The 20,558-nt window shown below is 51.6% G+C and overlaps 1 protein-coding gene across 2 annotated transcripts; it reads left to right on the forward strand.

The window, feature by feature from the left end:
• Positions 1–664: 664 nt before the first annotated feature.
• On the forward strand, positions 665–19,870 carry kdm5ba (lysine demethylase 5Ba). 2 transcript variants are annotated; one of them, XM_086168451.1, is made up of 27 exons: positions 665–974; positions 5,392–5,469; positions 5,799–5,921; positions 6,105–6,275; positions 7,119–7,244; positions 7,545–7,638; positions 7,768–7,874; positions 7,967–8,125; positions 8,221–8,340; positions 9,549–9,707; positions 10,034–10,215; positions 10,316–10,478; positions 10,803–10,922; positions 11,124–11,318; positions 11,819–12,000; positions 12,689–12,813; positions 13,011–13,161; positions 13,419–13,539; positions 14,016–14,371; positions 15,902–16,040; positions 16,128–16,307; positions 16,400–16,558; positions 17,322–17,741; positions 17,840–17,921; positions 18,016–18,185; positions 18,363–18,635; positions 18,767–19,870. In XM_086168451.1, exons 1-27 carry the CDS (start codon positions 822–824, stop codon positions 18,902–18,904), a joined length of 4,446 nt encoding a protein of 1,481 aa, XP_086024577.1. In that variant the 5' UTR covers positions 665–821; the 3' UTR covers positions 18,905–19,870. The 2 variants fall into 2 exon arrangements, with proteins under 2 accessions (XP_086024577.1, XP_086024578.1); XM_086168452.1 differs by lacking the exon at positions 18,767–19,870 and having other exon boundaries at positions 18,016–18,258; positions 18,363–18,502.
• The last annotated feature ends 688 nt before the right edge of the window (positions 19,871–20,558 follow it).

Below are 20,558 nucleotides of genomic sequence, written 5' to 3' on the forward strand. Positions count from 1 at the left end.
CGGTCCCCGGGCTCCGGGCTCCCGGTCCCCGGTGTAGCGGCTCCACTGCTTCCGGTGAGTGGAGCGACGGCTCCCCGTCTGAGTGACAGCCGCCGGCAGCCAATCAGCGCGCTTCTTCGGACCATTTAAAAACGAAGATCCGGCCGACGCGCATCGATCTGGCGGATGAGTCCGACGCGAGGACGCCGTGTTACATCCGCCGCCGCATCGCGGGCGGGCGGAGTTAAGCGCGGCGGCCGCTCGGCTCCGAGCTTCGGGGCGACTCGGACTCCGCCGCCGCGCCGGCGGGCGAGTAAAACAAGCCGCCATCGGAGGAGGGGGCGATCATCTGTGAGGAGCCCACGAAAGTCCTAATCCACGGGCCGAAATCCCACCGTGACAAAGTCACCCGAAGTGAGCGGCCGCTGAGTCCGCCGCCGGGGGGACCCACGGGAAGAGCCGCGCCGGACGGGTCGCCTTGCACACCGACGCGCAGCCCTCAACGCGCGGCGTCAAACGCCGTCAATGTCGGGCGCTTTGCAAATGATCCGTAAACGCGCACCGGCGGCTCCGCGCAACGGTGCGCGTCGGTGAGCGACAGCGGCCGCGGCGTGTTTTCCTTTTCCACGGCGAACACACGGTCGTTTGGAGGTTTCTACTTTTCCGAGCGGAGGGACACGTCCCCGTCACCCTTTCCTCTCCAACTAGATAATTCGCCTTTGAGTTGATTGAGCGGAGAATGGACGGGAACCGAGGCTGAGATCCAAAAAGATCGCTTATTTCCCCGGCGTGAGGAAACTCCCGACGTCCAGTTTTCCAGCCGTCAGATCGAAGATGCAACGATGACTCAAAGCCAGCAGAATGAGTTCATTCCTCCCCCGGAGTGCCCCGTCTTTGAGCCCAGCCGGGAGGAATTCGCCGACCCTTTTGCGTACATCAACAAAATACGAGCCATCGCGGAGAAAACCGGGATCTGCAAAGTCCGACCTCCGCCCGTGAGTTTCCCCGTGAATTCCGCCCCGGACCGGCGCCGTCCGGGTGTCCGAGCTCGTCTTCCCCTCGTCCGGCGTCAACTCGCAGGCAAAGTTGTGTTTTTAGACCCTTTCAACATGGCGGATTGCGGCTGCGAGGCGGCTGCTCGGCCAGGCTCAGCCCGGCCGGGCGGAACCACCGGGCGGAACCGGCGGAGCCGCCGGCCGGGCTCCGCTTCCGCCCGAACCGCGGAGAACCGTCGCTCGTATTCTAGCGATTGTTTACGTCGGAGCTCCGAGCGGGGAGGCGGGGAGGCGGGGAGGCGGACCCGCCGCTCGACGCTCCTACGACGGCTACCGTCCCCGCCTCGGCCGGGGAGCCGCGGAGCCCCGGAGCCGCGGAGCCCCGGAGCCCCGGAGCCCCGGAGCCGGGGGCCGCGGAGCGCGGAGCGGGCTGCCGTGGGGCCGCGGAGGGCCGACGGGCCCGTTTAAAGCTGCAGCCGCCTGACTCGGTCACGTACGTGCACGGTGACCAACTGTTTATGGTGCCAGTTTGCTCACACGCAGTTCCGCTTTTACAACATTATTTTCTGTTTTTTTACGGGGAAAAAATAAACAACCCGTTCGTGTTTCCGAATGAATTACCGGAGTTCCGGGAGCGGGTTTGCAAGCCGGCTCGCAGCGGCTCCCTGAAGCACACAATGGTGTTTTTATGGAGACAACCGTGGGCCCGTTGGTCGGCGTGTCGTCGTGTTTTTTTTCCAAGTGGGTGAATATTCCGTGTTCTCCCACGGCTCCCACACCGGCCCTCGTCACGGCGGGGAAGAATGCTGGATCGTTTCTCCCCCGAACCCCCCCGCCGGGGGCAGGTTCGGTTCGGAGAGGCCACATCTCTCCAAGGGTGTGTCCAGCCACCCTGAGGCCAGATACACCTCTGAACAAGGCCCCGGATCTGGGCCTGGACCTGGACCTGGAACCGGGCCGGACCTGGACCAGGGCCGGAGCTCTGTGTTCACAGGGTTTTTTGTCCCTTTCCACGGTTAAATGGGCGCCTCTATTATTTTGAGTTTAGCTTTGGATGAAGTTGTTGGTCGTGACCTGAATTGTTTGAAGAGTTGCAGAAAACAAAAACATAAACAACACGGTGTGAACATAGTTGGCTGCTTTTTTATCATCTAGGAATTCATAAACAAAGGTGTTCAGATGCTGGCCTTAGTAGTATCAAGATATCGGTGCTTTTTAAAATATTTTCATACTTTTTGACCGCCGTTGCCGGTTTATAACGCATGTCTTTTTGCGCGATTTGAATTAAAGAGGTTAAAAACTTTTGAAAAGGTGAAAAAGCTGAAGTTAAAGTGGAGTAAGCGGGCCGGCGTGGTGCTCAGGGTGGTGTCCGCGCAGGCCGAGCTTCCACAAAGACACATTATGTCCGTGTGTTTTAAAGACCCGCATTGACCCGTTCAGACCGTCTAGTCTTTGTTCAGATAAGACTTTGTCCGATCCCCTTCCCTTTTCCCTTTCGAAAAGTACAAAGATTCTCTCCGAGAGTCTTTTCGCCGTCTGTTTCGGCCCGGCCTTTGTCCGGCTCACTTCTGCTAACTTGTGTTTGGAGAGAGATGAGCCGAAACGTGCGCTGGTTAAAGGGGGAAACGTTGGGGCTATGTTTGCTTTCCCTCTGCGACGCCGCCGGCCGGCTCAGTCGGACACCAGATTTCATAATGCAAGGTAGCGCCGCCGCGGGCGCTCGGAGGAAACGAACGACAAGGTAAACACGGCCGGCCTCGGACGCCCCGGACCCACTAAAATACGTGCTTCCACGTTCCCCCTGCACGGATGGCGCTTCGCCGCGCACGTGAGCCGCGCTCATTATTGATAACGCCAACAACTGAACTCATGATGTCACAAAGCAGAAGCTCGCCGTCTGTGATGGAACTGAACCACGCTCAACTGGGCTCAGTGTGTGTGTGTGTGTGTGTGTGTGTGTGTGTGTGTGTGTGTGTGTGTGTGTGTGTGTGTGTGTGTGTGTGTGTGTGTGAGAGACATTTTGTTTTTGTTGTTAGCTCTGTGTTGCCGTAAAGCAGTGAGGAAGTGGTTTCTGGGCAGGTGTTTGTCACTGATGTCAAAAATGCATTTTTATCCATGTGAAGCAGATTGGACGGGCGTCAAAGCTCCTAAAGTACATTAAATACATGCAGATAAGCCAGTTTCACCTGATTGACAGCCTGATGTATCTGTCAGGCCTCCTTTTTGTTGAGATAGACTCTTGTCATTCTGTATAATTCCATATATTACAGTATTCTGTGGATACATATGACCCAGATTACAGTGTTTCATGTTGTTTAAGTTGTTTTAATGGGCAGACCAGAAATGTGTTCACGGTATCTGTTGCCTCTGTTTCATTTTCCCTTAAAATGCACCACCTTTGTAAGGTTGCCACATGGCACCATCTTTGAAATCAGAATTTTATTTCACGCTGAAGCCTAATATCAAGGCTTGGCTGATCCATGTTGCGTGATTTTCCCATGTTGCATTCTTTTTTTTTTTTTCTTGACACATTTTTATTCCACCAAAAGGGCGAGAGCTTTGTGATTCTTGCATGTTTGGAGTCGCTGGACTGCATTTTAGAGCGACATCGTTGCTTCTCATACATACACCTCCCTACAGCCAAAGTAAAGGTGCGCGGAGTGTTATTAAAAAATGTGATGCACTTCCTTGAAAAAGAGGCATTTCCACACTTCCTGGGGATTTGAAGTTCTTTGAAGAAATAGCTGACGGTCTTCGGCGTTAAGATGGATCAGTTCCCAATCTCCCGTGAGTAACTAGAGTAGGATTATCTGAACCCGCAGCTGAAGGTCTGTACCGTCAAACATGCTGTTCCTCATCTGGGTCCTCAGAAACCTCAAAGTACACATTTAAGAAATGGTCACCAGCCAAGCTGTGTGTGGATAAGATGGGATCAAATGTTAGTTTGTCGTCGGAATTGTTTAAACCCCAGATTTGTCTCTGAGCCTGGTATCTCCTACCACATATCATCCATCCGTTATCTGGTCCGTCCCAGCCGCCAGTGTGCGAGAGGCGAGGCTCCCCCGAGCCGGCGGCGAGTCGGACCGGCGTTCACGCCCTCCTTCGTCCATCGGGGCAAGTCAGAGTTGTTTTTGTACGGCGGGTGGGAAGCGGAGATCTCGGAGGAAACCCACGCAGACGCGGGGAGAACGTGCAGGCCGGACACCTCGCCGCCTCTTTCCGCAGGGAAACTTTGCGGTCTGTCGCAACGGCGAGACGGCAAACTTCCCCCTCGGCCGCGGGTGAACAGGCCGCCGTTTGGACGGCGGGAACGTCTCCGGGATCGCCTTGCTGGGAAACCCCTCCTGGAAATAAATCTGAGAACTTTAAACATAAAACGCATGTGCTCGAATGCCAAAGGAAGCCATTGGAGCTCCTGTAAATAAAGTGGAGGCCCGGCTGACCTGGGCTGACCTTGGCTGACCTGGGCTGACCTCGGCCGCCGGGCGCCGTCAGATCGCCGCAAAGCGAGGCCCACATCTGGCCCATGTCTGGTGGACGTGCAGGGACTTTCAGAAGATTTTTTGTATCTCTATTTAAATTTTGTTATGTGTTATCCTGGCCACCGGTGGTTTGTTTTATTTAGAATAAGATCTTCTTCTTCTTTCGGCTTTTCCCTTCAGGTGTCGCCACAGCGAGTCCACCTTCTCCATCTAACCCTATTCTCTGGATCCTCCTCTCTCACACCAACTACCTTCATATCTTCTCTCACGACGTCCATAAATCTTCTCTTTGGTCTTCCTCCAGACCTCTTGCCTGGCAGCTCCATTTATTTAGAATAAGATAAGCATATTTTAGAAAATTCCTTCCTCCAAAGTGCATGTTTGAATGAGAAGAAATCAATGGAGGACACGATGATGTAACGTTTCAGGTCGTCATTGAAAAGTAACAAACGCTGAAAAGATAGTGTTTTTTCAACGGGCAACGGGATCTTTATATTTACTCGTTGAAATACTAAATGGGAACATTTTAATGTTTTTTTACCACGTCGTTCTTAAATCTGTCGGCGAAAAATGAAGGATAACGGCAATTCTTATTTTGTCGCCGCTCGAGTTGAAGTATGTGAACGACATACTCACTTTGAGTTATCCTTTGTGAAACATGTCCACGAGTAGTTTTGGCAAACCATTGAGTAACTCTGAATGTCCACACTGGTGTATTGTAGAGAGGATCATGTGTGTGTGCATGTTTCTTCCTGCACCGCAGCTTTTTTCATTTCCTAATGATCTCAGCTCTCGCACAAAAGTACCGAGGTACACTGGAAATCCTGTTGCAAATGCATTATATTTCTTTCCAAGTTCACCAAATTAGATGTCTTAGGTGTCAGTTCTCCGTGGCGTTCGTATGTTAAGTCTTTTTTTTTTCTCTCCGCCCCCAGGAATGGCAGCCACCATTTGCTTGTGATGTTGACAGACTGAAATTCACACCACGAATACAAAGACTTAATGAGTTGGAGGTAAATGTTCAGTAGATGCACGTATGGTCAAGATTTTTACTCTAGGATTTGTGAAGTTTGGATGATCTCGTTGCTTCGTTCATGGGACGTATAAACCGTCCTCTATTACTGCACGGCCAATTGATGTGGTCGAGTAAAACAGAAATCCTGATAGTCTCTGAGAATTGCTTTATTTTGCGCCTCAGAATTGTACATCGATGAAGTAAAATTGTGTCCATTTGAGTATAAAATGCAAAAGATGACCTTTTGTTTGATCCTAAAAAGAGCACCTAGAATCTCACCCGCTGCCACGGATGAAACGCCTCGACTGATCTTTGTTTCATTTCCAGGCTCAAACCAGAGTCAAACTCAACTTCTTGGATCAAATTGCAAAGTTCTGGGAGCTTCAAGGTTGCACTCTGAAGATCCCCCATGTCGAAAGGAAAATTCTGGATCTGTATCAGCTCAATAAGGTATCTAGAACCGGTGGATCCTGGAATGTAGACATGGGTGTTTGTTGAAACAATGTGCCGTAAATGTGGGCAAACTCCAGATGAAACGTCTGAGTTGGGTTACGTGGCAAGTATGAAGTGCTTTGGAAGCGCAGGGTGTAAAACTGTCGCCTGAATTCATACGTTTTCTCTCTCCTTTCCAAGCTGGTCAATGAAGAAGGGGGTTTCGATGCGGTTTGCAGGGAGCGGCGCTGGACTAAAATATCCATCAAGATGGGCTTTGCTCCCGGCAAGGCCATCGGCTCCCATCTGCGGGCGCATTACGAGCGCATCCTCTACCCCTATAACCTGTTCCAGACCGGAGCCAATCTGCCCGTACGTCGTGCCGCTCGCTTTGCCCGCAGAATCGGTGGTTGTCGACCCCGTGGAGAGGATACGTACGCGACCGCGATCGCAGGGCCTTTTCACGAGCCGGCTAAAAACGCAAGGAGACGCCGCTATCGTTTTATTTGCCATAAACTTGCTGTGAATTAGCGGATGGCGTGTGCTTGGCACTCACCGAGGTTCCAGTTGTTTCAGTTAAACAATCTGGACTCCAAAGAACAACTTTGAAAGAGGGACTGGCCTGTAAGCTGGCGCTCCGGCCTGGTCGGTACCCATGAAATATACCGCTCAAAAAAATAAAGGGAACACTTGAACAACACAATGGAACTCCAAGTCAATCCCACTTGTGTGAAATCACAGTGTCCACTCAGGAAGCAACACACATTCATTTGGACTTGTTTTAAGGACATTACATCAAAGTTGGATCAGCCCGGAGTTTGTTTTTACCCTTGAATTTGGAGTGTGATTCCTAATCCAGACCTCCATGGGTTGATGCAATTGATTTCCATGGATCATTTTGGTGTGATTTTGTTGTCAGCACATTCAACTGTGTAAAGAGCAAAGTATTTCAAAAGACTATTTCAGTCATTTAGATCTAGGATGTGTTTTTTAAGTGTTCCCTTTATTTTTTTGAGCAGCGTATATAGAAAAATCATTTTTGGCAAAGGGACGATCGTAAACATCGTTGCCTATCACCGGTTAGTCGGGGAACTAAACGTTATAAGACAACAAAAAATGTTTTGTTCTGTGTTGTTTTTTTTTGAGAATGCACATATTTGTTATCAGCGTGTTACGTTGTGATGAAGGTAATGAAGTGCCCGTGTCTTTGTGCAGAGAGCCACCTTGACTAATGACACAAAGGATAAGGAATACACTCCTCACGACCTGCCGCAGCGCCAGTCTGTCCAGCCCCAGGAGATCTGCAGCATCGCTCGCCGCGCAAAGCGGATGAGATCCGAAGTGAGCGCCGTCCGTTTGCGTCCGCGTCTCTTCCTGGCTCGCGTGACGTCCCGACGCTCGAGACGGATTCATAGATGCAGAGACACTTTGTAGGAGCGTCTTTGCGTTCGGTTATGTTTTAAAAAGGAGTGTGTGTGACATCCGTTCAGAATGCGGCTCCGGCACTCTGTCCGAAGGGTCGGGTGGCCTTTGTGCACAATCATCTTCTGTCGGCGAAGCGCGCGACGTCCCTTCCGCGGTACCGAGCCGCCGTGGATGGGTGGCTCGTCTTCTCTGACTCTGGTTTCCCTCCTCCGGCAGAGAGGGGCCGTGAAAGTGGAGCCCGGGGAAATCTGTGAGAATCGGCCCAACCTCAGGAGGCGGATGGGGACGTTCGCCACCAAGCCGGAGCCCGGTAGGAAGAAAAACGGGGAAATATCGTCACGGCAACGGAGCCGGAACCGTTTGAACCGATTGAACCGGGAACCCCGCGCGCAGGTAGTTAAATAACATGCGATCTTTTTATCGATCCACGTGCTTTTAGCGAGAATGGCAGGGACGGAAGTGAAGCGGGAGCCCGAGGAACCCGCGGACGTGGCGGACTACGAGGAAAAGCTGCTGAACAAGCTAAACAGACCTGTTCAGAATAAAGTGAGTGTCCTGTCGCATGCGACGGCCGCGCCCGTTCATCCTCAGACATGTCGAACGGTTGAACGGTACCGTGTGTTTTCTCCACGCTTCAGGTGGACCAGTACATTTGCCTGGTTTGTGGCAGCGGCGGCGCAGAAGACCGACTGCTGCTGTGCGACGGTTGCGATGACAGCTATCACATCTTCTGCCTGATCCCTCCCCTCCACGAGGTCCCCAAAGGGGACTGGAGGTGCCCCAAATGCCTGGCCCAGGTGAGCCACCCGCCCCTCGCCCCCAGGAGCGCCGAAGCCGCTTTCTGATCGGGGAAGAGGTTCGTTTTGAAGCGAAATGTTTTCTTTCTCCACAGGAATGTGGCAAACCTCCCGTTGCCTTTGGCTTCGAGCAGGCCGGCAGGAGCTACACTCTGCAGGCCTTCGGAGACATGGCCGACTCCTTCAAGTCCGATTATTTCAACATGCCTGTTCACGTGAGTTCCGGCCGCTGGACGAACATCCCTTTTATTCTGCTCGGTCGATGTTTTTGTCGGGAAGCGCAAACGCTCCCCGACGCCCCTTTGGATCTGGGTCGCCTCGTCCCGTCACAGTTTTCTCTCGACGGTCGGCCGCCACAACAGCGTTCTTGTATCTCAACATACAGGACGTAGACATGAACATACATTCCTGCATGCAGGGAAACCGGTTTCCAGGCCGCACGTGTGACGGTAAACGCTTTGAATCCTAAGATATGAGGAGGAAAGCTTTGCATCTTTGCTTCTCAGGTTCAGTAAAAGTGCCGGGTGAGTTATTTACAGCCGTCAAAAAGCTCATTTGGGCTTTGGAATGAGAGTGTCTATCTTTTAAACTGGCCTGGCTTTTCAACAAGTCAGAGGGGCCTAAATAGCTTTTCTGTAATGGAGGTTACTTTCCTCCAGTCACCAAACCACAATAATAGGAGGCAATTTAAGTCGGACGCACACACAGAGATGCTTCTGTGCCGACCACGACCCAAGGATTCGTTTTCCACCTCGGATGACTTTCTTTTCCGAGCGAACCCTTCGACACGTTTACGTTTTTGCCGTCTGTGTTTGTCCGGGCTTCTTACGTGTTAAACTTTCAGAATCTTTTTTTCCCCACATCTCGGAGGTAGTGAATCCCTGTTCTCTCCTGGGCTCGCGGAACAAAAGATTGCTTTCAATCCTCCCAGGAGACAGAGAGTCTCTTTTGTCTTATCAGATGTGTCACTCCGGAGCCTCTGGCACACCAGAAGCAGCGTCTGTCCTCGGCCGCCGCAAGCACGGAGAGGGACTTTCTGTTCCTCGGCTTTGTCTCTTCTATCGAATCCATCGCCGTGTCTTGTAACGGCGGCTCCTGCTTCCTGGTCGTCCTCTGAGGAGCGACTCGGGGCGAGGAGACTCCAGCGTCCCTACATTTGGGCTTTGACAGTAAAATCACCCCAACAGGGCCGCCGCCCGCGTCGGCGTGAAAGCGACGTGCGGCGAACGCGCCATCGAAACGAAAACGTTCAAATAGAAACGAGAAAACGCGAATCGCGAGAGGTCTACTGTCGATGAGGGGCCGCGCTACCGAGACCAGTGCGACACTCCGGTGGCTCTGCCTTTTCCGACCCCGAACAAATTGAGAATATGAGATAGTCGGGCGTGTAATCCGACACGCGGTTTCTTGTGTTTTGCCGCAGATGGTTCCCACAGAGCTGGTGGAGAAGGAGTTCTGGCGTCTCGTCAGCACCATCGAGGAGGACGTGACCGTGGAATACGGAGCGGACATCGCCTCCAAGGAGTTCGGGAGCGGTTTCCCTCTGAGGAACAGCCATTTTGAAGTCTCTCCTGAGGACGAGGTACCGTCTGCCGGTCGCCATGGAAACGGTCAATTACGTCGGTCTCGGTTCCAGACGTTTCCCCCGCAACGACGCCGTCTCTTGTCCGATTGCGTCGGTTAAACTCGGCTGTCGTTAATTTGGTTCGATTCGGCCGTGAACATGGCGACGCGTGCTCATGATGGCGGCGCACCTGCCGTCCGTTAGCGGCGCGAGGATTCTCCCACCTCAAACCCGGTCAAAACAAGCTCCGCCATTCGCCGGAAAAGCGGCGAAGGTCGGCGTGGGATTCGGAACGGAAAGCTCCGAGCCGACCGTAAGAGCGTCGGTGTCCTTGCGACCCGCAGCATTACCTGAGCAGCGGCTGGAACCTGAACAACATGCCGGTGCTGGACGCCTCCGTCCTGACTCACATCACGGCCGACATCTGCGGGATGAAGTTGCCCTGGCTGTATGTGGGCATGTGCTTCTCCTCCTTCTGCTGGCACATCGAGGACCACTGGAGCTACTCCATAAACTACCTTCACTGGTGAGAGGCCCCGTGCCCGGTCTTTCGTCGAGGTCACCGCGAAGGCGACGGTATTGCTCCGATGAACGACACAAAAACCCCGTTTGTCGCCGATTTAAAGGGGGGAGCCCAAGACCTGGTACGGCGCCCCGGGCTACGCCGCCGAGCACCTGGAGTCAGTCATGAAGAAATTGGCCCCCGAGCTCTTCGAGTCCCAGCCGGACCTCCTTCACCAGCTGGTCACCATCATGAATCCCAACACACTCATGAACAACGGCATACCGGTAACAACCTTCGTCCTCTCTTTTTGTATAAAGCGGCATCTCTTTCTTCTGAGCTTTAAGAGGAAGGGTCGGACGTGCCGGCCGGCGCAGCATGTTTTGCATCCGATCAGCGCAGCGGCGGAGAAGTTAGCTTTGATACAACGATAGTGGAAACTGCTCATGCCTGGAGTGAAGTCAGTGAAGAACCCATGACCTCCATGAGCTTCGTGCTCGGAGAATGTGGATGAAACGCTGCGGGTCGAACACGGTCGAACCGAATGGTTGATGGAAATCTATGACCGACGCTCACCCGCGACTGTTTTTTTTCCCCCGAATCGCCCGCAGATCTATCGCACCAACCAGTGTGCGGGAGAATTTGTGATCACTTTCCCGAGAGCTTATCACAGTGGCTTCAACCAAGGCTTTAACTTTGCCGAGGCAGTCAACTTCTGCACCATGGACTGGGTAAGACCAGCCCTTAGGTGGCTGTTTTTTTGCACTGTACCACAAAATGTTAAACATTTCCACCACAGCCTTAAAGCAAGCCAATAGAGTTCTACTCTGACAGCAAGTTACACAGGAAAATCCTGAAACATCTGTGGCGTTTAAAGACCATGTAGATAATAATGATCTGTGAACCGACCTGAGACTTTTTTTCCTTTCCAGATGCCCATCGGCAGAAACTGCGTAACGCACTATCGGGAGCTGAGCAGGTACTGCGTCTTCTCCCACGACGAGATGGTTTGCAACATGGCTTGCAAAGTGGACACCATGGATGAGGACCTGGCGTCTGCCGTGTTCAAGGAGATGAACAACATGATCCGAGAAGAGGAGCAACTAAGAGAGAAGATAAACAAAATGGTGAGGAGTCCTTGTCGGTCCCTGCCGCATCCACAGGATGTAAATGCACAATGTTTTTCAAGGAAATTGTATCTGTTGAATCTGCAAAACCCACGTCATCGTTTGGTTCAAAACCGGTGGACACGTTTTCTCGACACGGAAAACACAAAAGAGAAAAGTCTAGATGTCCTTGGGATCATTTGTATTTTCAGAAAATAATTTCAACGATCCCTTTGTTATCAAACAGCCTTTTTAAAGCTGCTAATTTGTCTGTTTTGGTTGGTTTATTTTCCCATTTAGAGCAATTTAAGAAATGGGATCGAATAAGACCGCAGAAGCTTCGTTTCATCCGGAACTAGAATGCGGTATTTTTGTGAACGATGCAACCCTAGAGTCGCGTCCTCGGTGACGGGGGGGGGGGGGGAACTCTGAACATCTGACGGTGTTTATAATGATAACGGGATGGTTTCCAACCCGACAGCTGCGTTCTCCTGTTCTAATGACCCGATCTTTCCCCCCAGGGCCTGAAGCAGTCTCGACAAGTGGATTACGAGCTGCTCCCAGATGAGGCGCGGCAGTGCTGCCGGTGTCGAACCACCTGCTACCTGTCGGGCATCACCTGCGCCTGCAGCCCTGACAAGATGGTGTGCCTGTACCACGCCCAGGACCTGTGCTCCTGCACGCTTCACAACCTCACACTCCAGTAAGTCTCAGGATCTGTCGTCAAAATGATGGCCGCTGCTTTTGCCGCACGTGCTATAAAATGTGTTCGAGTCCTTTTGAACCGTAAGAATTATTGAGGATTGGAATCATCCTGCAGGAGCAGCGGATATTATTTTCCGTCCTGCGTTGTGGTCTGAAACAGGGGCGGGCAAACTACGGCCCGCGGGCCACGTCCGGCCCGTCGGTCGTTTTAATCCGGCCCGCCAAAGACCGGTAAAGAACTCATACTTGATGTGATCGGATCGATGAATGCGGAAGCTCAAACAGGAGATGATTTCGTTTTTGGAGCGACTTGAGAACTTTCTGCAGATTGGCTTTGCGATTTGGACGTCCTGTCACACATGAAGGCGCTCCACGTGAAGCTACAAGGGGAAAAACGGTTTGTGCGTGAAATGCAAGCGAACGTCAGAGCCTTCCAAACCAAGCTGCTTTTATTTTCAAAGCAAAGTCCAGACGAGTCTGATGTGTACCGTTAACAAACGTGTATCTGGTGCCGACCCGGCCCGTCTGTCAAATTGTAAAAGTCAACGCGGCTCGTGATCCAAAACGTTTGCCCACCCCTGGTCTACAAAGAGACTCGTGTCCCGGCGCTTTTAGACGCGTATTTATTCTTTGCCAAGTGGAACCGGCCACCTTGTCAACGCTCCGTCCTGCGGTCCTCCCCTCAGTTACAAGTTTACACTGGACGAGTTGTACTCCATGAAGACCTCGGTGAGGCAGCGGGCCGAGTCCATCCAAGACTGGCTGTGCGACGTGCAGGAAATCCTGGAGAACAAGGGCAGTAAGAAAAGAGGTTGGTGAAACGAGTCTTCTCGAGAACTTCTCCACGGTATCTGGAGACAGAGATTCAGTTACGCCGCCGCCGCCGCCGCCGGCCAGCGTGTGTTGTGTGTAACCACTTTGTTTCTGCCAGCTTTTCCATCCACATCTTTAGAGAATCCCAACGCTTTAGTGATACTGAAGGGGGAAATTGCTCATTGTTGTGTTCAGGGCTGGAAGATATCCACGGTCTGGTGGAGCAGGCGGAGACCAAGTCTTTCCAGCAAACCGGCCTCCTGGATCGGCTCCGCGTCGTCGCCTCCGAGGCCGACAAAGTGGCGGCGATGGCGCAGCAACTTCTCAACGGCAAGCGGCAGACGAGGTACGAAAGTACGAAAGCAGGCGTTTGTGGCGTCGCCCGAATCGGCGTCGCTCTCTGTAACCTTCCGAAGGCTCGGCTCGGGACGATGGAGTCCAGGACGCGGAGGCTCCTTCACTCCTTGGACTGGTTTCCATTCAAGTGCAAATGACAGATGTTCCCCGAGTCCCAGTATGGCCGCCGGAGGCACGGAGTTTCCCGTTTCCTTCTGTAGTCGTGACCATCCTTCCCTCTCTGACGAGCCGTCATGCGTGTTGCAGGTATCGCTCCGGGGGAGGAAAGTCTCAGAATCAGAAGGAGCTGACGGTGGAGGAGCTGAGGGCTTTCGTCCGGCAGCTGGACGGCCTGCCGTGTAACATTCGACAGGCGCCGCTGCTGAAGGTTTGTAAAACTGAATCGGACCGCAAATCTGATCCTTTTCATACGGATTCTGAAACGGTAGCGAGACGCCGCAGGCCAAAGCTAGTTTAGATATTGATAAAGCTGAATTTCTTGCTTTGAGGTAGTAAACGATTTATTCTTAAAGAATCTATAACTCTTGATCAGTGAATGATTTTAAATATGTTTCTGTTTATCCTTTTCTTGTTTTGATACACATCTATAACTGAAGCAGAGAGAGACGTGTTTGTTGTTGGTTTTTGACTTTGACACCAAACCTGCACAAAGCATGTTGTCTTCTTAATCTGTTGTTCCGTTGATCTATGCAATGTAACACTGTTGGGCAGCAGAAATACATACGTATGTGTGTGTGTGTGTGTGTGTGTGTGTGTCAGTTATTACAGCAATCACAGCGGGTCTAACACTCTTTCTTAAAGAAAATGGAGACGTTGAAAATCAACCTTCCCTTGTTCTTCCAGGACCTCTTGACCCGGGTGGATGATTTCCAGCGGCGAAGCGAAGCGGTGCTGTCGGACGACGCCCCGAGCCCGCCGGAGCTCCAGGACCTTCTGGACGTGAGCCTGGGCCTGGACGTGGATCTGCCCCAGCTGCCTCTGCTCAGGGAGAGACTGGAACAGGCTCGCTGGCTGGAGGCGGTGCAGCAAGCCAGCGACAAACCGGACGACCTGTGCCTGGACACCATGAGGAGGCTGATCGACCAGGGCGTGGGCTTGGCTCCGCACGCCTCCGTGGAAAGAGCCATGGCTCGACTGCAGGAGCTGCTCACGGTGTCGGAGCAGTGGGAAGAGCGAGCGCTGAGCTTCATGGAGGCCAGGTGAGGCTCGTACGACGCGGCGTAGATCTCGGGAGGAAGCGGCGAAGCTGACTTTTAGGCGCGCCGTCGCTTCTCGTCTGGATTTAGCGGAGGGAAATGTTTTCGGGTTGATCTCACCCGCTCCGGCCAAAGCTGTCGGGGAGGCTCCGGTGTGACTGGAGAAGAAGGAGGTGCGGCGGCGCTCAAGAGTTCATGAACATCGCGTGAAGGTGACATCGAGCATTGTCCGATTTTCAAACGAGCTAAAGAGTGAAGACCTAGTTTGACGAACGGGACGAAAACATATTTGTCCGAGTGCCGCTGAGAAATCACGGCGTGGCACGTCGGCTCTTCGTTCCTTGTTCGGCGCACGACCCACGTGCAGCAAAACACTCCCGTCGGTGTTTCACAGACGGATCAGGTTCCGATGCCGGAGGCCAGCGTTTGTCTTTCTCCTCACGTGAAGCTTCTCGATCAAGCCCAAAAGTCCTACTCTGGTCTGATCCGCCCCGAGTCACTCTTCCGTGACCTTCTGGTTCGTCTCCAAAATGGAAGCAAACCACAGACGGAGAGCGATGGCTGGTCCGTCCGGGGTTCTCCTGACGGCGGACTCGTGAACATCAACAGGTCTGCAGTTGCGTAGCGTCGGCCCCGGGTTCCTTCGGGCCAATCAGACCGCGACATGCCCTGCTCTCTGAGCTCCTTGTGGGTCCTTCCGCTGTGGATCGGTGGAGTCCAAGCTCTACACAGATGGTCTCCGTGAGGTCTTCAAGGCTCTTTTTCCGACCTCCTTGGATACGTCCTTTGTCCGAGCTGTTGCTCGTGAGATCGGGCATCGAACTAACCGGGTCTCGCGTCTGCTGATCTTTGTTGCGATGTATTTTCCACAAATATTCATGCATGTCTTGCCATCTGCTGTCTTCTAATCTCTCTCTCTATATCCAAACTTATTTTTTCTCATTTTTCACATTATAATTGTTACTCTGCTGCGACGAGGGAATTTCCCCTGTGGGGATCAATAAAGTTTACATTACAATTTTATTTCCCCTTTTTAGACGATAACAATCCTAAGGACTCGCTTATCTTTGACTCACACAAACGACTTATTGGTTTATTTTTTTCCAATGAATACCTGACCTAATCCATTTTTCCCCACAATTGCTAAACAGAATCTTCTTCACCTAATTTTGCGACTTGTTTTGGAAATCGGACGATGTTTCAGGTCACGGCAATGGAAAAATACAGGAAGTGTTAAGGGGTTCGTAGACATTCGAGCACCACTGTATATCAGCCATAACCGCATTCGCCATCTCAGTGCGATACCGAACCGTTTGTTAAAAAAAAAAAAAAAAAAAAAAAATTACTTTTTATGCTTATTGTTAAATTTACTGTATCCCTGGGAGATTCAACCCAGAGTAACCTCACATTTTATAACTGGACAGCAGCATTCCCAGGTAACTGGTAGAGGATTATTATTTGTAGGGTTTCTTTTGGGAGTGAGTCGTCCCCCTTTTCCGGGTACAAAACATGTATGCTCGTGTCTGCACACAGGCCGCATCACAACATAGAGACTCTTGAAGCCGCTCTAAATGAAGTGGAAAACATCCCTGCTTATCTGCCCAAGTGTCTGCAGCTGAGGGACGCCGTCGACAAAGCCAAGCAGTGGCTTCAAGAAGCGGAGGCTCTCCAGGTAGGCATCCCAGTGCAGAATGTCCTCGGCCCCTGCGTGGCATCGAGTCTTTGGACTGTGGCTGCAAATTTCTCCCGGCGGTTGCAGCTCGGCGGCCGTATTCCGGTGCTGGACAGCCTCTCGGAGCTGGTCCTCAGAGCAGAGGGCATCCCGGTGTGGCTCGACCCGCTCGGTCGACTGGAGGCGCTGGTCGGTGACGTTCGGACCTGGAAGGAGAGCGCGGCAAAGACATTCCAACTGAAAAACTCCCCCTTTTCTCTACTGGAGGTACTCGGACGACACGTTTGTCTTCTGCTAAAGCCGTCTCTCAGGATCCGTGAGAAGCCGAACAAAAAACGGTGGTCTCGGTGTGTTTTCAGGTCCTTTGCCCGAGATGTGACGTGGGCGCGGGGCATCAGAAATCCAAAAGCAGAAAAACAAAAGAGGCCCCACAGATCAGTAAAAGATCATCCAGTAAACTGGAGTCCCTGAGTGACGTGGAAAGAGCGCTGTCTGAGAGCAAGGACTCGGCCTCCGCGGTGAGGATTCATTTATCTAATGAAAGAATTTAGTGTTTGCGGATCGCTTGAATTCAGCAAAGAAGGATGGAAGATTCTGGATCTCAAATCCGTCTTGATTAGACTTTATTTTTCCCAAATCCGTCAAAAACTGGCTCAGACGCATACATGTTCTATGATCATAAAAGACATTTTCATGAACCTTCTTCTTCGTAGAAATTGAAACTGCTGCGCGCTGATTGACATTGATGGAATATTTTTTATCCTCAATAATTCTTATTGAAACTCTCCCTGTTATCAAAGTAAGAGAACTTTTATTACCTCGGCACACTTTGCTCTGATTATTTGTTAATTTATTATACTATAATATCTATGATGATTCATTTTTGCCCTATACATGGATTTATTTTGTATCATTGTAGTAAAATGCGTTTTATGGATTCCACCTCTTCTGTAAGCAAACCTGCCAGGATGCAGGTTGGTTGCAATTTGCCTCGAAGGACATTTTGTAAACCTTCTGCACGGAGAATGTAGACAAATTCTCACACGTGCACGAAGCTAAGCAAGCGAAGGGTGAAGTTTAGAAAGCAGAGCTCGGCCCGTCCTCCGGCGCGGCCTCGTCGGCTGCGAGGCGTCTGCCGCCGCCAATGAGCACGAGGTATTTCGCGGTTAACGAGAACGTTCGACGGATCCGATGTCGGTCGCCGGGCGGCCGACATTTCACCTGGTTTCCGTTTCTGACGGCAGCGTATTGATTTTGTAAACCGTGTGCCCCCGTCGACAGATGGCCACGCTCTCCGAGGTCCGCCACAAGGAGATGGAGATCCTGATCCCTCTGAGGGCCTCCAATGAATCCAAACTGCTCCCTGCTGAAAACTGTTGTGCACTTAGCGTTTGCGTTTGCCAAAAGGCCCCGTCGGGCCCCATGGTGCAGTGCGAGCTGTGTCGAGAAATCTTCCACCGCGGCTGCGTGGCGGCGGCGGCGGCGCCGGAGTACGGCCAGGCCTGGCTCTGTCCTCTCTGCCGCCGCTCGAGGAAGCCTCCCCTGGACAAGGTCCTGCCCCTGCTGGCCTCGCTGCAGAGGATCCGCGTCCGGCTCCCGGAAGGCGACGCTCTGCGCTTCCTCATCGAGCGGACGGTGCGATGGCAGCACCGGGTTCAACAGGCCTGCACCGACGGGATGCTGGCCAAAGTGTCCAAGACGGTCGGTGAAGCCCCGCGGTTCCGGCGCGACCGCCGTCCCGTCGGATGATCTTTTCTCTCGGTGATTCTGATGCTGCTTTGTGCCCTCGGCCGTTTCAGGGGAGAGCCGGACCCAGAATACCCGCCGCCGATCTAAATGGCTCGTCTTTTTATGCAGAGCACCAGTCGCTGCCGCTCCAGGGTCAGTGTTAAGAGCGTCGCCGGCGCCGTGTCCCCCCCTCCCATCCCTTTATTTCATCACCGCCGAAGCTTTTACCGACCGTGTGTTCGGACAGGACTCGGGCCGGACCTGGAGGAGCTGCTGGTGGAGGGATTCCTGCTGCAGGTCACGTTACCTGAGACGGAGCAGCTGTACAGATACCTGCTGTACAAACTGGTGCCGCCGACCCCGCGGAAAAACCCGGACGAGGACGAGCGGCCGTGGAACGGCAGCCCCCGACACAAGGTCACAACCGCCGCGTTTCACAATAATCCGTAGATTGAACCGAAGCCAACGCCCGTCTTCTCCGATCGTTCCGGTCCGTCCGTAATTCCCTTTTCTTTTTCTGCCGACGAAAAGGTGCGTGAATAACGAGTGTCGTCGTCAGATTGAAAGTGTGACGTTTCCTGCGTGCCCTCACAGAACGGCGGGTTACGCCTGAAAACGGAAGGCGTGAACGGTCAGAGCAAAAGGACCAAGCGGCGCAAGGACAGCTCGGACTCCCAGCACTCCGAGAAGGCCAAGAAGTGCCGCAAGAAGAAGTCGAAGAAGAGCAAAGAGCGGAGCGACGACACCAAGACGTCCTCTCCGGTCCACGCGGCGTCCGACCCCGACCCCGACCCCGCCGCCTCAGACTCGGAGGAGGACTATTCGCTGTGCGCCGCGCCCTGGTGCCGAGAGCCGGAGGGCGACGAGGTTTGTTTTGCGCGAGCGAAGTCGTAGAGCTCGTTCCTTCACTTCGACTCTAGCTTTGTTTGAATTTCCGGATCCGTGACTCGGTGAACGAGAGAGCCTTTGGAAAACCCCGCCTGTGCCGCTTCTTTCAGGTAAACTGGGTCCAGTGCGACGGCTGCTGCAACCAGTGGTTCCACCAGATCTGTGTCGGACTGTCGGCCGAGCGCGCGGAGAAAGAGGACTATATATGCATAAGCTGCACGCAGCCGGACTACGACAGAGGAAAATGAAGACCAAAAAGTGAGCGAAGGACGGGCGGTCTTTTTGCGGGCCGCGGCACCGGAAGTGCGCACGTGAACTGTCCCCTGTGGCTTTCCCTTTACCTTCCTGCTTTCCCTTTAGTGAACGAGGTGCTAATTACCTGTTTCCGGTTACAAAAAGACTTCAGTCACTGTTTTCATGGCACGGCTGTTTTTTTTTCAGCCAACCGACTAATCCTTTCTGAAACTTTCCAAGACTTGACACACGATGTATGAAATGACATGTTTCAAGAACCAACAGCGCAGGGATTTTTCAACCAAAAAAAAAAAAAAGACAAAAAAAGAAAAAAAAGAAAGAAAAAAAAAAAAAAAAAGTCAATTTGACATCACATTTTAGATCTGCTTTTTTTTTTCTGGACAATGTGAAACGTCTTTTTCTCGATGATTTAATGATAATTTATCTCAGCAATAACTGAAGAAATTAATTGAAATTCAGTTCTCACCTGAGCTAGTTGTGCTTAGAAATTCTAATACGATGCCTTGTTGAAGCAAAGCCCCCTAAAATATCCCTTTATATCATCAAATCGGAAACTCTATGCTATCGGACGCTTTCTCGGCACACTTTCTGATCCCCACGTGCAACGATTGGCTCGGGAAAATTGTCCGCACTTCTTCTAAATCACCGACTTGAACCCCCGTTCCCTTTTTGCGCTGTCTGCAGAGGAAGAAAGGTTCTCGTATTTTTACGTCAGGAGGGACGAGACGACGCTCCGAGTCTGAGAACGAACTGTCCGACATCAAAGGAATGTACATTTTGTTTTAGGGTGGATTTTCCCTTTTATGATTTAGGTTGAAAATATTGTGTTGGACTTAGATTTAACACAGACTGTGTGATTTATTTGCCACGGGTATATGACCTTTTTCTGCTCCTTTGGGTAAATAATATAATTCATATGTTGCAGTTTGCATTATGAAATAAAAATGTTTGTTCCCATATGTCTTGTAGTATCTATAATGCGCATTTTGTTTTTTAATACTTTTTCATGACCTGTTTTCAAGGAAGTTTCCTTTTAACATCTCAGTGATCCGTCGACGCGGCTTAGTGAATGCAAATCCAGGAACCGACTAAAGTTACTCTCCTATTCAAGTGTTTTAAGATAGAATAACTAATTCTGTTTAGTGAGTCAGCGTCTGTCTGTCAGCGATGACTGTGGAACTATTTCTATTTGCTGTTGCAAGTTCCCTAAACAAGTTGAATAGTCCTTCCGTCATTTGTGGACTCAGCCTGAGCTTGTTTGTGGCACGGAAGCCCAAAATCTTTCTCTTTGAGATGTCCAAAGCTAATTCTATGTATTTTAAGAATATTTCCCTTTACACGTATACAGTTAGTTACCTTTACTTCATGACTTAACCGTGTCAGAAAATATACCCGCCAGCGGTAGTAATAGCTATACAGGAGCGCCTTTACATGAGGGTGAAACTTGTTGATCCTTCATAGTCTGACCATCCAAACATCAAATGGAGAATTAAAAATTGACCCATTTTGAAACCTTTCTCAAGGAATACGCTGGAATTTTGAAATGGAACGAATACATTTCGAACCGTAACCGTGAAATCGAACTAAAAAGGATATGATTTTTTACAGCTATTTCCGTGAGAGGTATTTCTGCTTTGTGTGGTTTGA

The sequence above is a fragment of the Fistularia commersonii genome, chromosome 21 (assembly GCF_037954325.1).
Source record: "Fistularia commersonii isolate RoL2024-O1a breed Wild chromosome 21, RoL_Fcom_v1.0, whole genome shotgun sequence".
Taxonomy (NCBI): Eukaryota; Metazoa; Chordata; class Actinopteri; order Syngnathiformes; family Fistulariidae; genus Fistularia; species Fistularia commersonii.